The following is a 15,850-nucleotide window of genomic DNA, read 5'->3' as shown; positions in this document are numbered from 1 at the left end:
TGCTTTGGTTGCTCTGTGTGTCCCAGTGGGGCAGAGGAGGCAAGGTGGAGGCTAAGTGGGAGCCTGGAGACCCATCCCAGCTGGGTCCCCTGGGTCCCAGGCTGACAAGCCCAGCCTGGGGGCCACGCCGGGGGCATGGCAGGGCGAGCCCTTGGGGAAGACAGGTGAGGAGACCCAAGCCAAAGTTGTTTTGTCCGAAAACAGTTTGTCTGGCAGCAATTTGATCCAAACAACCGAGGATTCTATCACAACGAGGAAAACAGGCCTCGAATGAATAGTCTCCATCACTGGTTTTTCACTCATTGATCACACTGGTGCGTCCCTGAAACATCTGGCGAGTTTTTAAATTTTTTGTTTAAACAGTTTGACTGCTTTTTAAGAATTTGGGTGTGAGAGAGTAGGGCAGTAGATTTTTCCTTTTCTCTTTTTGCTTTGTAATTTCAAAATCATTTTAAATGAGTCGCCTGCTCTCAGTTCACTACAAAAAAGGTAGAAACAGCCGGAAGGAGGCTCTGGGGGCCTTCGGCGGAACCCACACTCACCCCACGCCTGGAGCCCATTTGCTGAAAGGGGCTTGGGCCGAGATGGGCTGTACCATGAAGACCAGAGCTCCTGGAGGGGAAGGAGTGGCCAAGCTAGGAAGTACAGGAGGCAGGAGGCAGGAAGGAGTGTGAGGGAGCAGGGAGGAGGTTGGAGAAGCCTTGGTGATGTGACTGCGGTGGGGAGTCGGGGGGCACAGAAGGGGTAGAACAAATGGCCTTATTTTAGCCAGACCCTGGTGGCCAAGGTGACTGCCAGAGTGGGGAGCGTCCCCTCTGGGGTCAAGAGTGGTAGTGCTGACCGCCAGCCCCCCACCCCCCGCCGCCGCTCGCCCCACCACATGGCCCCTGCTCAGTCTGGAGAAGAATATTATGTTAAGAGCCCCAGGGGCCTAGATCCCACCCCACTGAGACCACGGAGGAAGCCAAACCAGCTCTTCTAGGAGCTACCACCCCCCCCCATCTCTAATTAATGGCTTCTCTGATTAAATCATCTCAGCTCCGTGCTGGCATCTCCGGGAACTCGGGACATGGGGCCATACTGCAAATGAAACCAATGAATAATAAATGTGACTGCCTAATGCACTCATTTAAAACCAATTTTTAAAGAAATCTTCAAGAAAAGCAATTAATTTCCATTTAAATTAACAAGTTTGACATTGAAAAAGAACTGATTCCCAGATAAGCCCATTGAGGCACTTTGTACCTGCTTTAAGAAAAAAAAAAAGGCAGAGAGTTGGAGGCCACCTAGGACCTCTGCAGTCCAGCCCTCCTATGTGTTTATTTGCAGGCAAATCCCCCAAATGAGCCCGGTGCGGGTGGAGAGTAGTTCACTGGTCTCTCCTACTCCCAAAGTAGGGCTGGGGACCAAGGGCTGCTGAGTTCCACTGTCTCTGTCCTTTCAAAACACTCCCAGCCTTGGAGACTCGCACAGAACCCAGGGCTGGCTGTGGGTGTCCGTGTCACCTCTGCACGCCGGTCCCCCAGCAGATGCCAAGCACTTGGCATCAGAACAGCCCTCTCACTCTCTCACACACAGGCAGGCCCTGTGCCCCTTAGGCTTTTACGTTTGTGGCTTTTCTTCCAACCAGGGATGGGCGGGAAGAGTAACTGTCCATCCCCGACCCAGGCCAGGATCCCTGTGCACCTTTGGCTGCCGGCCGCTGGCCCTGATGGGCTCCCTTGTGGACGTGTGCCCGACTACAGTGGGAAGTGTCATAGCCCATCCCGTGGCAGTGCCTGGGTTACCCCAAGTTGAGGTGACCCATCTTAGGAACCATGCGTGGCCGCAGAGGCCTGAGCTGGTGCCCTTGGCAGAACTTTGGAAATGGTCCCCACCCCCGGGGCATTTTGGGCTGGGGAATGCCAGACCAAGGGGACAGGTGGGAAGACTGCACCGCTGTCACCATCCAGAAGGCCTGGGATTTACGACCCCACCTCCAGGCAGGAGGCAGGTGGGGGGGGTGGGGGTGTGGAGCAGGTGAGGGAAGCCGCAGCTACTTAACCATGAGCCACGCTTAGGCTGAGTGCACTCGGGGGCACGTCTACTGATTGGGTTTGGCGGCTGCACAGCTAGACAAAGGAGGAGGTCCGTGCATGGAGGCGGTCGCGGGGACTCCCTAGTGTCACACAGGACACACACCTAGGGATAACGAGTCCCATGGCCACAGGCATGCTTAGGTGCTGGTGGAGATGTGCGCGCGCACACACACACACACACACACGCCTGGATGCCCAAGGTGACAGAGAATGCCACAAAGACCATTTCCCTGCCAGCCTCACACAGGAAAACATACCACGCTCCCCAGCAGCGTCTCCGTGCCCCTGTCCACTCCCTTCGTTTCTGCTCCATCCCAGAGGCTCCGGGGGTCAGGAGGAGTGTGATCACTCCCCGACCCCACAGTACTGTTGGTGCTGCGGGCCCCCACAGGTGATGGGGGATGCCGTCTGGAGGTGCAGTCAGCCCGCAGCTCCCCCTCCAGCCTGCCAGAGTGGAGAAGCAGCCCATTAAACCTTCCTAATGACATACACTCTGGCAGGCAGCAAGCAGACGGCGATTGCTCTAGAAACCAGCCAGATGGGAGCTGGCCCAGGTGACTGTTACAAGGCAGCCCTAGAGGCCTCCCTTGAGGTGGAGCTGGGCAGGCTTCTTTTGTTCAGGTCCCAAGCCCTGCTGGCCTGCATGCCCCCGCCCCCAATCTGGGCTGGTTCCCATTAAATGAGGGGGAGCAGACTGGGCTAAGCCCATAAACCTTTTGATTCAGCTGGGGCTCTGCCCCAGGCCCCGGCACAGAGGTAGCCAGTGAGGAGGTGACAGAAAGCAGGTGGGGCACACCCACAGGCCACACGGGAGTAGCCCCCTCCCTTCGTGGCTGGTCCCCTGTTGCTAAGGTTAACGGCACCTGAGAAGGAGGCAGGACCCAGGAACAACCTGCCAGAAACATTTGTGGTAACAGGAAAGCAGGCCTCAGGGTGCTGGGTGTCATTTGTTCTAGCTGGGAGTGGCTTGTGGGGGTGTGTGGGCGCGCAGAGGACAGCCAGGGCCGGGGGGGCTGTGGTCTGTCCCGCCCAGGATCCCCTGCAGATCCCCAGCTCCACCCTGACCCACTGAATCCAGATATGTGAGGTGAGGTCAGGGCACTGCCCCTGCATTCTAGAACATTCTTAAACACCCAAGTTTGAGGACCACAGACACTGGTGCCCCACTTCCCTGCTTGGACCACCCCACCTCCACCCCGGGCCCAGGATGAAGGGGGGCTTCTCAGGGATGAAATGCAGCTTGGATACTTGGGACGCTAGAGACAGTAGAAGATGGTGGCCCCTGACAGCTCCCCCCTCACTTCAGGGCGGCAACGAGACACAGGACAGCACAGTAGTGGTTCCAAGTTTAATCGAGGGTGCGTAGGGGGCTGCACTGCCCCCCAGTGAGGGCCCCGAGGTGGTGGGCAGCCTGGGCCCCACGTGGATCATTTGCTTTTTGCAGCTGAACAGAGGAATATAGCATAACCAGAAACAAGGCCGTCCTGCCCCCGTCCTGGACCTGGGTGGCGAGGAGGGACACAGGGGGCAGCTCAGCTGACGAGGCCTTCTCTCTGGGACAGGTCATCCCCACCCCTTCTGTCCGGGAGCCTCCCCACCCACCTGCCCTTCTGAAGTCAATTCCTAAAAAGGGGAGAAGAGTCTGGCAGGGACAGCCCCAGCTGGGGGCAGAGGGGGACCCCCAAGGGCGAAGCGCTCCCCTCAGCCATTTTGGGAACAATAAATACTGTGACGTCAGCAGGGAGGGGCACCCGCTGGCCAGCCGACAGCAGGGAGCAGAGTCTGTGGGCCCAGCCACCCCCGTTCCGCCCCACCCGCCCCTGCAGGCCAGGCCTAAGCCACCCAGAGCCCTCACTCCGTGCGTAGGATGATATGGATGCCGGAGTCCGTGAACACGGGGCCGCTCATCTCCCCCGTCCGCAGGGCAAAGGAGGCATCTTCGAATGGCTTCTGCATCTGACCTGGAGAAGCGGCAGGGGTGGCGCGTGGGGGTCAAGGCTCGGCCACAGGCCAAGCCTGGGTGGGGCGGGCAGATGGGGCTCCCACCTGCGCCGAGCCCCACGCTCATTTGTCATGCGGTTTATGGCCCTGTCAGTGGGCTGGCAGAGCCATTAAGGCGGCCCCAGGAAGCCCAGGGACAGCATGAGGGATGGCAGGCAGAGCGGCTGCCACCGCCGCACACTCGGGAGGCACATTTCAGTGATGAACTCGCCTCCCAAGGCCCCCGGTGGCAGCCCCTGCCGCATCATCTGTCCGCCTGTCTCCTGGGGCGGGCAGGCGGCTGACAGCCCCGTGCCAGCTCTCCCCGCCCTCCTCACCCCATCCTGGGCCCCTCCCTGATGCTCTGCAGACCCCAGGATGGAGGCGGTGGAGGAGGGAGAGGAGGAGGAGGTGGCCTGATCCGCTCCTGCTCCTCCCTTCTCACTGACCCGAGCCAGAGGCCTACACTCAGGGCCGCTGAGCTGAACTCTCTCCTCCCCACTGCTGTCCCTGCTCCGGAGGGTGGCGCTGGGAGGGGCATTCCTAGGGACAGGCCCCAGGGCTCTCCGGGGACCCAGCCTTATACCCCTAAACCTGAGGAGGGACAAATGGCAGCCAGTACCTGTTTTGCTGGGTCTGTGCTGGGAACAACTGCACAGAGAGACCCTCAGACCCACTCCCCACCGCAGGAGGGAAGGACACCCGGCAGCAGGCTCTGCAGCATTCCCCCTCCCCTCGCCGCCCCCCTGCCAAAGCAGGGTAAGTCCCTCTGAAGCTTGCAGGACTGTGCTGCCACCTAGTGGACCCTGAACGCCTGTGTAGCCAGGGCTGTCCCTCGCAACTAATGGGACAGAGGCTCCGCTAAAGCTAGGTAGGGCCCGCTTCTCGCGCACCTCTGCTGAAGGCACCCAGGTCTCCCCTGGCCTTGGCCGAGCTGCAGTCGCTGAACTGTGAGGCCAGAGATTCAAAGTCTTCCTCTCCTGACTTGATCTTCTGGATGTAGCCTGTGGACACACATGACATGGGGACATACAGGGAGACGTAGCATCAAAAGCAGGCAGGACGGGGTGCAGGGCTCCAAGTGGAGGACGGCTCTTCACTCGGAAGGAAGCGTGCAACCCTGCCCAACTCTGCCCATGCGCACGTGTGAACACTCGCCTCACACACGTCCACAAATGCTGCCCCCTCCAACATGTGGGTACACCTGACCCCGCGGTGGCCTCAGTGCTGGTCTCACACCCATTCCTCCAGCTCCCCCCATCACCCCTGCCGCTCCCCACCAACATAACATGAAGAGAGCATGTTCATAGCACACCCCCCAACACATATTTTGGGGGAAAAAAATCTACTTCCAGGCCCTGTTGGGGAGGAGAACAGAAGGCAGGGCAGACACTGAAGAGGGATGCTGGGACCCAGGGCCCCCACCAAGATCCCCAGAGTGGTGATGGGGAAATTTTCTAGAGGCTTCTAGGAGAAAGGCAGGAGGCTGGGGCACCAGGCCAGCTCTGCCAGGGGTGTCGGCTGAATTCTCAGCCCCTGGGCCTCAGCTGTCCAACATTACGGAAACTGGGAGGAAGGCCTAGGCTGCTTCCTGGGGTGTCCTGAAGAGACCACGAGGCAGCTTAGGTAGGACACCTGTCACTCCCATGGGCCGTGGCCCCAGAAGCAGCTGACAGTTCTTCTCCCAGCTGCCCGAAAAGGCTCTGCTGGCATCACACTGGCTTCACCCTCTGTGTGGCACAAACTGCCCTGTTGGGGACCAATTCTCCCTGGGGGGCGAGGGAGGTCAGGGGTAGCACGTGGGGAGCAAAGCGCGCAGGAGGACTGTGTGTGCCTGGTGGAGAAGAGCCCCCACTCGTTCTGGAGTTCAGGCAGGAGCCCTTGGAGCCAGAACCCATCTGTTCTTCCCCTAAGTACTCTCCGTCCTGCTCCAACCAGCTGCCCAGCACACGAATACCATTCTCACTGGTCTTGTCCCTGTGCCCACCGGGGCAGCCACTGGGTGGGCTCCCAGGACACCCAGTTCCCGGCCACCAGAATGGCCCCTCACCCCGAGCTGGTCCCTCATGGCTTCCCAGGCAGCTACTTTCCCGGGGACATTCCGCACACCCACCCAGCCACACTGAACGTGCGGCTCTTCCTGTTACACCCGCCGGTGGGCTTCTCAACACCTCTGTGACACTTCTGTCCACTGCTCCTGTCTGAGCACCACAGGGACACTGCTGGCTAATCCACCTGTGCTCTGAGGCCCAGACACCCAGTCAGGTCATCTGCCGGATGCTGAGCTAGTGCAAACCTTGCAAGGACCACAAATGAACAGCAAACCATGACGACAACCATGCACGACACGGCAGCGACCAGCATCCTGGTGTCTGATCTGCTTGGTTGCTTCCACGGCTGGCCCCATCACCCCCGCATTCCCCAGGTTCCCGTCACTCTTGTCCTGTCCTGACCATCCCTTTGCCTCTGAACCATTAGTCCCCTGCCAGCAGGCCACAGGGACACTCAGCACAGTGCCTGGCACGGAGACCTTGAGAGATGACACTCGCTGTGACAGTTCTCCCTTCCATGAGGGCTGCACATCTCAGTGAGAAGGTTCCCCCTGTGTCTGGGTGATGTGCCCATCCCGGGGCCCCCTTGCCTGTAGGGCTCACCCTGGTCTGGTCGACAGTGTGATCGGCTGCTTGGCCAGAAAGGCTGGCCAGCGCAACACAAGCCCCGCCCTCTGCGGGCAGCGGTGATGTCTGCCTGTCATGCGCCGCTGGGGCTGCTCGGCGCCCCCCCCCCCCCCCGTGCCAGCTGCACCCACCCGTGATCCACGCTGACGCAGACGTCATTAAGACACCCCCCCAACTCCGCTCCTTGGACTTCTGGCCGTCTCTCCGCCTCACCTGGGAAGCCTCGAGATTCCTCCTCCTCTCCCTTCTGTCTGGACCTCGGTTCGCGGGCTGGAGAATCCTGAGCACATAGGGTTCCTCTCGGTCCCGGTCCACTGTCCCTGTCCGCGCATGCCCAGCACCGGCGGCGCCCCGAGCCCCGCCCCCGCCCCCGCCCCACCAGGCCAGGCTCTAGGAGCTGGGACAGAGGGGCAGCAGGGACCCCGAGACTAGATGGCCTAGCCCAGGTACACAGATATCAGCCTAAAAATCAAATAAAAGCCAAGCTTTTGCCCGCCATGGTTCACAGCACCCAAATCTTCCTCTGACCAGCCAACTCTCAGGAAACTTTCTGCTTGGATAGGATCCTCAAGTGATTAAAAACAAAATACCTCACTCCTTTCTGATCTCTCCTTTCTAGAAGCTGATTTTCAGCAGGCTGGCCACAAGCCAAGATGCAAGGGGAGCTTCAGACCCCTGTGCGTCCCCTTGGCTCAGGATTCCCCCATCCCCTGGGGACATCTCTCCCAGCCCCGCCCTGCTCCTACCACCTTGAGGCCACTGCTTAATGGTCTCTTCCCGCAGGAAGCTCATGCGTCATCCTCTGGCCTCACCCAGGAGCCTTTCCCCAGACTGCTGTGTGAGGTGCCTCCCTGCATTTGCCCGTGCCCTGTCTGTGTGTCTGTCACCCGCCTCGCGCTGGGATGGCAGGGCCGGCTGGCCTCGGTCATGGCTGTGTTCCCAGCACCCAGCTCCGTGCACAGAACAGGTGCTCGCGAATGCTGAAGGAATCCATCAATAAATGAGACATGAGACAGAAACAGGGCACGGGGAAGGAGGGGGAGGGATCCACCCCTCCGCTCTTTAGGCAGGAACGCTGAAACCTCGTTTTTCCTCCGTGCACCTCAGATCAGAAGGCTCAAGAGGGGGAGAAAAGGGAAGCACCTACCAGTTACTCCGCCCCCACAACACCCTGGCCTGCCTGCTCCCCTCACCAAGACAGCGCCCATCCAATGGAGCTCCGGATGAGGGAGGCAGACCCGGGGGCGGCCTCTCAAGGAGCTCCCAGTCTGAAGCAGGGAACTCTCACCTGCTTCAGGGAGCTCAGGAGACCCTGAAACTGGCTGAATGACAAAAGGGCACCTGTGGTCAGATCACAGGCTGGCCTGCTCAGTGTGTCTCTGAGGCTGAGAAAGGCAAACTCCAGGCCACCGATGCTGCATTCGGAGCTCAGGTCTACCCCTCCTGAGCTCCATGACCCTGGTGGCTGACTGCCTCTCGGAGGCTTATTTGCCTGGCCTGTAAAATGGGCTAATGATAGCAGCTCCCACCTTGGAAGGCTCCCAGGAGGGGTTGTTCCTGCTGGCACAAGAGCAAGCTCCTGAGAGTTACCAGCTGTCCGTCCCTACGTTACGGACTGAACTGTGTCCCCCCAAATTCATACTTAGAAGCCTCAATCCCCAATGTGCCTGTTTTTGGAGTGGGGCCTTCACACAAGTGATCAGGGTTAAATGAAGTCATAATGGAGGCCCCTGATCCCACAGGATTAGTGTCCTTACAAGAAGAGATCCTAGAGAGCTCCGTGGCTCATTCCCCATGTGCACACACCAAGGAAAGCCCAGACGAGCACACAGTGAGAAGGCAGCGGTCCACAAGCCAGAAAGAGCGTCTTCACCAGAACCTTCATCTCAGACTTCCAGCCCCAGAACTGTGGCAAATAGACACCCAGCCCATGGTATTCTGTACAGAACCCTGAGTGAATGCACCACAGTTATTTAGGGGAAAGTGAGTAAACAAAGGGGGTGGTCTCTGACTCTTTTTTTTTTTTTTTTTTAAAGGAAGGGAGGCACAGAGGGAGAGGGAGAGAGAATCCTAAGCAGGCTCCATGCCCCAGGGCAGAGCCCAATGTGGGGCTCGATCTCACAACCCTGAGATCATGACCTGAACTGAAATCAAGAGTTGGGTGCTTAACCAACTGGGTCACCCAAGCACCCCTAAGAAGATTTAGAGACAAACTAGGGAAGGGGCCTAGACAGAGAAAAAGGTGACGGGATTAATCTGCTGTCCTAGAACACCCAAGATCCAGGGGGAGGGGCCCACAGAGACCAGAGACCCAGCCTGAAGCCAGCAGTCTGGAAGGGACTCCCAGACCTTGGGTGGGGACACTAGGCCAAAAGTGCTCACTGGCCCTCAGACCCTGGGTATGGGTATGTCTGAGGGATTGCTGCCTCCCTGGGACCCTCAAGTCCTGGGCATGGCTGTGTGCTGAGGAGCTGCTCCTTGCCCTGGGGCCTCCCTGGGACCCTCAGGCCCTGAGCACATGCGGGTGGAGGGACGGGGAACAGGTGGAGAGGGCTTCTCCACAGCCTGGCCTCCTTAGGCAAGGACACTGGCAATGACAGGCAGCTGGTCCTCAGATCCCTGACAGGGCCTGGCCACAGCCCAGCAGCTGCAGAGGAAAAGGAACCTCAGCAGAAAACGCAGACGCGCTGGCTCTTACCGCAGGCAGCCTGTCCCCTCGGGGCAATGGGGAGAACTGGACCTAACTGGGTACTGATGAGATTCGAGCCCCAAGCCTGATCTTTTGATTGCCCAGAACAAGCCCAGGACAGAGGGAACATCCTCTTTCATGGAAGAGAACATCGAGCCTGGACGCCCCCACCTTGCCGACCGAGCACACGAGCGTCTGGTTATGAGGCACACCGTGGCCTGGGCTGTCTCACTGAGCCACCTAATGACCCCTGAGGGGGCCCACCCCAGCCCCACCTCAAGACACCGAGTAAAAAGGCCAAGGTCACCAGATGGTCTATATGTGGAGCCCATCAGGCTGCCCAGAGCTCTTTCAGCAGATGCACTGTCCTGACCTTGGCCACCAACCACACATGCCTGAATGCCTGGGGTCCCCATGTAGACACCAAGAGCCTGGCACAGAGCCCACTGCTCCGCTGGCCGGCCCCTCATCTCACGGCCATCCTGCCCCTGTGATGATGCAGCCAAGGAAGGCTCTGAGACACTTGCCCAGGGCCACATGGCTGGCACAGGCTCCGTCTGTGTGTGACTGCAGGAGTCTCACGAGTTCTGACCTCACCCTGCCCCGCCCAGCTAACCCGCTACCCAGTCCTGATTCTGCCTCCGGACCTCTACGGCATCTGCTCCCCTCACCCCTCCGTGGCCCCTTGGGCAGCACTGCCTGTACCTGCACGTCCTCTCACAGCTCTCCCCAGGCCATCTGCACAGCCCCTGTGTCCAGCCGCTGCTAACATGCCCGAGTCTGCACTGACCTAGGTTAGGCCCCGGCACCTGATGCTCCCGGGAGCACCTCCCCGATCCTCAATCTCCAAGACCTAAGCTGACCTCGGCACTTGCCACAGCGTCAGCCCAGCAAGAGCACACCCCGTCCATCCTGAAGACGGGGAGGCACTCTCACCAGCCCCTCCCAGGCGGTCCCCGTGGCCTGACCGCCATGCTCAGATCTCCCCTTGCCTTCCTGCCTCAGCCTCCGGCCATCTCTTGCCAAGACTGTCCCAAAGGTCTCCATCTCTGGCCTGGCTGCTCTGCTGAATCTAGACTCTTTCCCAGTCGCCCCCCAACGGCTCTTCCTTGGACCCCTCAGACTTAATGAGTCCCTCCCCAGACTCGCCTCTTCCCAAGTCCCCTCCAGCAGCGACGGCACCTCTTACCACTCAGTCTCCAAGTGTCTCTTGCCTTTTGCCCATTCTTGTGGGTCCCAAAGCCTCAGAACAGGGACCACTTGAGCTGGGAAGACCCAAGTCACCGTGTGATTCTCTGGGCTTTCCCCACTCACTTCCTCCTCTTCCCCTGGGACAGCCAGAACCCCCTCATTGCTCACTGACAGACCCTCCCGGCCTGGGCTCTGGGCCTTCCAGTGTCCCTGGCCCTTCACACTCCAGCCACACAGCTCTTTCCTGAGAGCAAAGTGCCTTCGCCTCACTCAGGGGTCCCCTTAACCTTGCTGGGACGTGCCCTTGAAGGCTCTCATCCCATCGCAGTCCCCCTACACGGCCTTCCTGAGTCCTGGCTATGGCCTTGCCCCATGCCTTTACTTGTGCCACTTTCTCTGCTAGGAATCCTCGCTTCCTGCTGGTTCCTGAAACAAGGCTGTGAGCACTGGTGGCAGGCCAGGCTGTGTGTAGAGCGGTGGGACTATGGAGGGAAGAGAGCCAGTCCCTGTCCTCACGGAGTTCATGAGGTGAGCTCTTTAATCTGCCTTCCGGATCAGTATGTGAACTCTGTTCCTCTTTATAACGGCGAGGTGTGAGGCTCGCAGGGGCCAGACATTGTACGGGGGCGGGGGGTGGTGCTGTGGGTGGGTGTAAGTAATATCCTGGAGGCCAAATCCTGGACCAAGCGATAACTGGACCAGTAGAACAACAGTCAATACCGACCGAGTGTGCACTTTGCCAGGCCTGTGCTCCTAGCAACAATCATCATGACCACTAGCAATTCGAGAACTTTTACTAGACACCAGAACTGTTATTCACGCTTTACTGCCCTGGGTCAGAGTCTTCACAACTACCATATGGGGTGTAGGTCCTACTATCAAAACACAACTTCTGGGGCACCTGGGTGGCTCAATGGGTTAAGCCTCTACCTTCGGCTTGGGTCATGATCTCAGGGTCCTGGGATCGAGCCCTGCATCAGGCTCTCTGCTCAGCAGGGAGCCTGCTTCCTCCTCTCTCTCTGCCTGCCTCTCTGCCTACTTGTGATCATTGTCTGTCAAATAAATAAAATCTCTTAAACAAAAAAAAAAGCAGCCCAGGAGAGGTCTGGGGGTCTGTGGTGGCAGAGCCTGAATGGGGACACCACAATGAGATCCAGACCAGCCTTGTCCCACAGAACTTCCTGTAGGGTGGAAGTGTTTTAGATCTGTGTGAAGATGACAGCCGCTCACCCCATGTGGCTACTGAGCACTGCAAGTACAGCAGTGTGAGGAACCCATCTCTAACAGGCCTTAGTTTTAATTAATTTAAATGGAAACAGCCCCATGTAGGTAGTGGTGGCCATGCTAGGCGGCTCTATAACAGGGTTCTGTAACTGACGGCCATAATGAACTAAATGCTGCTGTTTTCATAAAGTTTTACTGACACACCTGCTTATGTACATACATATTATCTCAGGCTGCTATCAATTATAAAGCAGACCTGTACAGCGTACGGCCTACAAAATCTAACTTATTTATCGTCTGACCTTCTTAAAGAAAAGGTTTGTGTACTCACCAGTGCTCTAGACTCTGGAGGAAACACAGAGCAGAGACAGGAACAGCTTCCTTTGTCAGGGCAGAAGTAATTCACTGACTCTGCTAGCAAGTTCTACGTTGCTAATTTTCCAACCTCGCTCCCGACCCACCCTATGTGTTCCAGAACCCGCTGGATGACATTGCCATCAACAACAGCTCCCACTGACTGAGGGCTACTGGGACCAAACACTCTCACCTGGGCCTCAGGGGCAGGTATGTGAAAATGCCCATTTTACAGAGGTGAAAACTGAGTCTTAAGGAGCTTACCCAAGGTCCCCCAATGTCCTGGAGCTTACAGGGTATAGCTACCACCTGAACCCAGGTCTGCCAGCCCCCAAGGCTGGGTCCTTCCTGTCTAACCTGGCTCGCCCTCAGATGCCAGACAGAAAAAAAAAAAAAGGACAGGGAGCTGTGTGGCCCAGGCTCATGTCATGTTTAGGCACTTCCGTGTTAGTCAATGCGGACGGCTGAGCTGGCTGTGGGGTGCAGGGTCTGGTGTGATTTCTACGCTCCCCCCACCCACAACTTCCCCCAACCTGTTTCCAGCCCTGCTCACCATTAATCAGCTCCAGGGCCTCCTCCTTGGTCCTGGTGATCTTCTCCTGCCGCCAGGACGAGGGCCGCCGTGACTGGCTGTGCTTGACAAGCAGGTGTGAGCAGCGGACCCTGGTGGGCTCCCCCTGTCCATTTTTGCTGCCACTGCTGCTGTTGCCACTCGGCCGCTCCCACTGGCTGGCGTTAGTGATGTGATTGAAGTAGTACACCCGGCCTGGAGAAGGGGGGAGACAGGGATTCAGCGGGGACCTGCTCAGAGGACACCACCCCGAGGCCAAGATAAGGTGCTGGCCAGTGGCATGCCTTCGTTCAACAAATCCAGTGTCCACCACGTGCCACAGGCCCTTAGGGAGCTAACATTCTCAGTGTCGGGACAGACAGGCAGCCGACAAGCAAATAAGACAATGTAATAATTCCGTTACTGGTGATTTCAAGGAGGAAAACATCCCAGAGGGACAGGAGAGAGAAAGCTGGGTGGGGGGTCAGGCAGGGAGTGGTGTGGAGCACCCCCCCAGCGGCCGGGCTGCCTGTTCAAATCTGGCTCTGACACCTCTGTCACTCACTGTGTGAGCTACCCTCTCTGGGCCTGGATTTTGTCACCCGTAGAATGCAGATCACAACAGTCCCTGCCTGCAGGGTCGGTCTAAGGATGGAGGAAGCTCACAGCTCTCCCCACACTTAACGGTAGTGGCTAGGACCCTGTAGGAGTCTAACAGCTACTACGACAGAAAGGAGGCCTCACTTTCCGTATCTTTGGTAATGCTTCCTGAGGGCACACTCTGCTCCAGGCACGCGTGGTTGGAGGCAGGAACTACTCCCAGGTTGTCAAACACAAAAGCTCCGTTCTTAACCCACACCCAGGGCCCTGCACTCCTAGGGGCTGGAGGTTACCCAGGGCCCGAGGAGCAGGAAGGAGGGAAGGCTGCAAGCGAGAAGACTGAAGTAGGACCCAGGAGAGCCCAGGCATCGTTCCAGGGGCTGAGATTTTGCCTGGGTTGCATGGATGACTCGCACCCAGCACCGTGAAGAGCTGACTGTCACTGCTGAGGAAAATCACTACGGTGGAATCAAGCAGAAATGGCAGGAGGGGCCCAGAACCGGGCACGAGATTCGTGCTGCAGATTGCGGCCACAGAGCAGAGCTGGAGCACGCTGGGGGAGAGCTGAGCAAGGGACTGACCTTAAAACCTTAGCAATGGCCTCTGCCTCCCAGAACCCTGGTTTTGTCATCTGAAAAGTGGGGGTGAAGTGACAGAATTAAGGACATAACTTCCTAGCGTTAATGTGGAGAACAGTGATGTTATCCGGGAAGTGCTCACCAGAGGGCCTGGCACTCAATTAACAGAAATTGCTGTGACTGTGATTTTTATGGGTTATGGAGGCGGTGCGGTGAGATGCTGGGCCCTCCTCACTCGTCTGCGGTGACAAAGGGCAGGGGGCTCTGCAGCCACACTTCTAATCCAGCCCCCGCCCTGGAATGAATGACCTTGGGTGAGTTCTTTAAGTTTTCCGACTTCAGTCTCCCCACCTGCAAAATGGGGGTAATAACGACCTACCTCCCAGAGTCGTGGTCATTCAGAGAGAACACACTTAAAACACACTTGGCGCATTGCTGGGCGGTGAGATGAACGTGCCCTATTACTGATATATTATTATCGAGGATAAGCCTTAAATCGGGATTCCAGCACAGGGTCCATCCTCAGGCAGACCACGGGGCCAGATGCGGCCAACTCAGCGCGAGATGGGGTGGGGATGGCAGGCGCGTTAGCAAGAGTAGGCTGTGGGCCCGAGGCCGGGTAACACCCTGGGGGCCACGCCCTGAGCATGGGGTTGGGGTGTCTTTCCCCGGGGGTGCCCCCCGGACCCAGCGGAGTGCAGAGACGTTCCCCGGGGACGTCAGGTGCATCAGGCCAAAAGGTGTCAGCCGGATCCGCAGGGCCAGAGCCATCACCCGGGGGACTGCAGCGGGATCACCGGCCCTTCACCGCCCCCCTACCGCCCCCGGCAGCGCGCTGGGTCTCTCCGGCCCCGCCCCTTGCCTCAGTTTCCTCCGGCATCCCCGCTCCTGAGATTCGCAGCCCCCACGGGACGGGCCCGGGCCGTTACCCTGGGAAGACGCGGAGGAGCCAAGACCCCACGGGAATCGGGCGGCGGCGCCGCGCCCGAGGGGCGAGCTCGAGCCCTGCTTCCGCGGGCCCGCGCGGCCCCGCCCCAGCCCCGACCCCCGCGGCACCTGAGCTGCGGCTCATGCGCTTCTCCCAGCCGGGCGGCAGCTTCTCCTCGTCCGCCATCTTCCCTCCTGCCGCAGCGCCTGCTCCGCCTCCACCGCACCGCCTATGCCGCCCGCGCCCGCCCACCGCCGCCGCTGATTGGCTCGGTATGCCTCGCGCCCGGGCCTGGCGACGATGCTCATTGGGCAACCAAACAGTCCGGAGAGGCTTTCAGGCTTTCTATTGGGTAACAGAGAGACTGGGCGGATCCTCCCCGCAGTTTACCTGGGGCTCGCCCCCGTACCGCCTCACCCGGATCCCGCCTCCTTCCTCACTCGGCCCCTAACTGGTAGGGAAGGGGCTGGAGCCCGTCCTTCTCGACATCCTTTGGCGAGCTTCAGAGAAGTCCGGACCCCTCCTTTGCGTCCTTCGCCGCAGGCCCCATCCGATTGGCTACTGCGGCAGTAATTCCCGCCTTCTTAAACCGTTCCGAGCGGCCCGCACCCCCGTGCGGAAGTGTCTGGGTGGTTTGGAGGTGACGGCAGCCCACGAGGTAACTTGAAAGAGGCGGTGCTGCCTTAGTTGTTGCCGTAGCAACGTGGTTGCCTTGGTGATGAGCAGCTAAGAACCCAGAAGCCTAAATTTGGCTCCTCCATCCTCCCTCTTCCCACCTGTTTCCTCCAGATGTCCAAAGCTATACCCCCACCTTTTTTTTTTTTTCTTCTTCTTTTGCAAGACTAACCCTTTCCCTATGCCACTGACCCAAACATCTTCTACTTCTTTTGGAACCTACTTTACCTAACTTATTCCCTCTCAGTCTGGCTCCTGCCTCCGTCCTGGGTGACTGGTGGGTGTTGGCATGGCCACTTAGCTGGGGACACAGGAGTACGCGCCG

The 15,850-nt window shown here is 58.7% G+C and overlaps 1 protein-coding gene across 1 annotated transcript; it reads right to left on the bottom strand.

Moving 5' to 3' along the window:
- Positions 1-3,412: 3,412 nt before the first annotated feature.
- On the bottom strand, positions 3,413-15,088 carry PIN1 (peptidylprolyl cis/trans isomerase, NIMA-interacting 1). Its single transcript, XM_059388951.1, has 4 exons — positions 14,979-15,088; positions 12,748-12,960; positions 4,952-5,062; positions 3,413-4,039 (listed from the first exon to the last, which is right to left on the bottom strand). The coding sequence occupies exons 1-4, from the start codon at positions 15,034-15,036 to the stop codon at positions 3,930-3,932; spliced, it is 492 nt and encodes a 163-aa protein (XP_059244934.1). The 5' UTR covers positions 15,037-15,088; the 3' UTR covers positions 3,413-3,929.
- Between the last annotated feature and the right edge of the window lie 762 nt (positions 15,089-15,850).

The sequence above is a fragment of the Mustela nigripes genome, chromosome 2 (assembly GCF_022355385.1).
Source record: "Mustela nigripes isolate SB6536 chromosome 2, MUSNIG.SB6536, whole genome shotgun sequence".
Taxonomy (NCBI): Eukaryota; Metazoa; Chordata; class Mammalia; order Carnivora; family Mustelidae; genus Mustela; species Mustela nigripes.
This window is presented reverse-complemented; position numbering and strand designations above follow the sequence as displayed.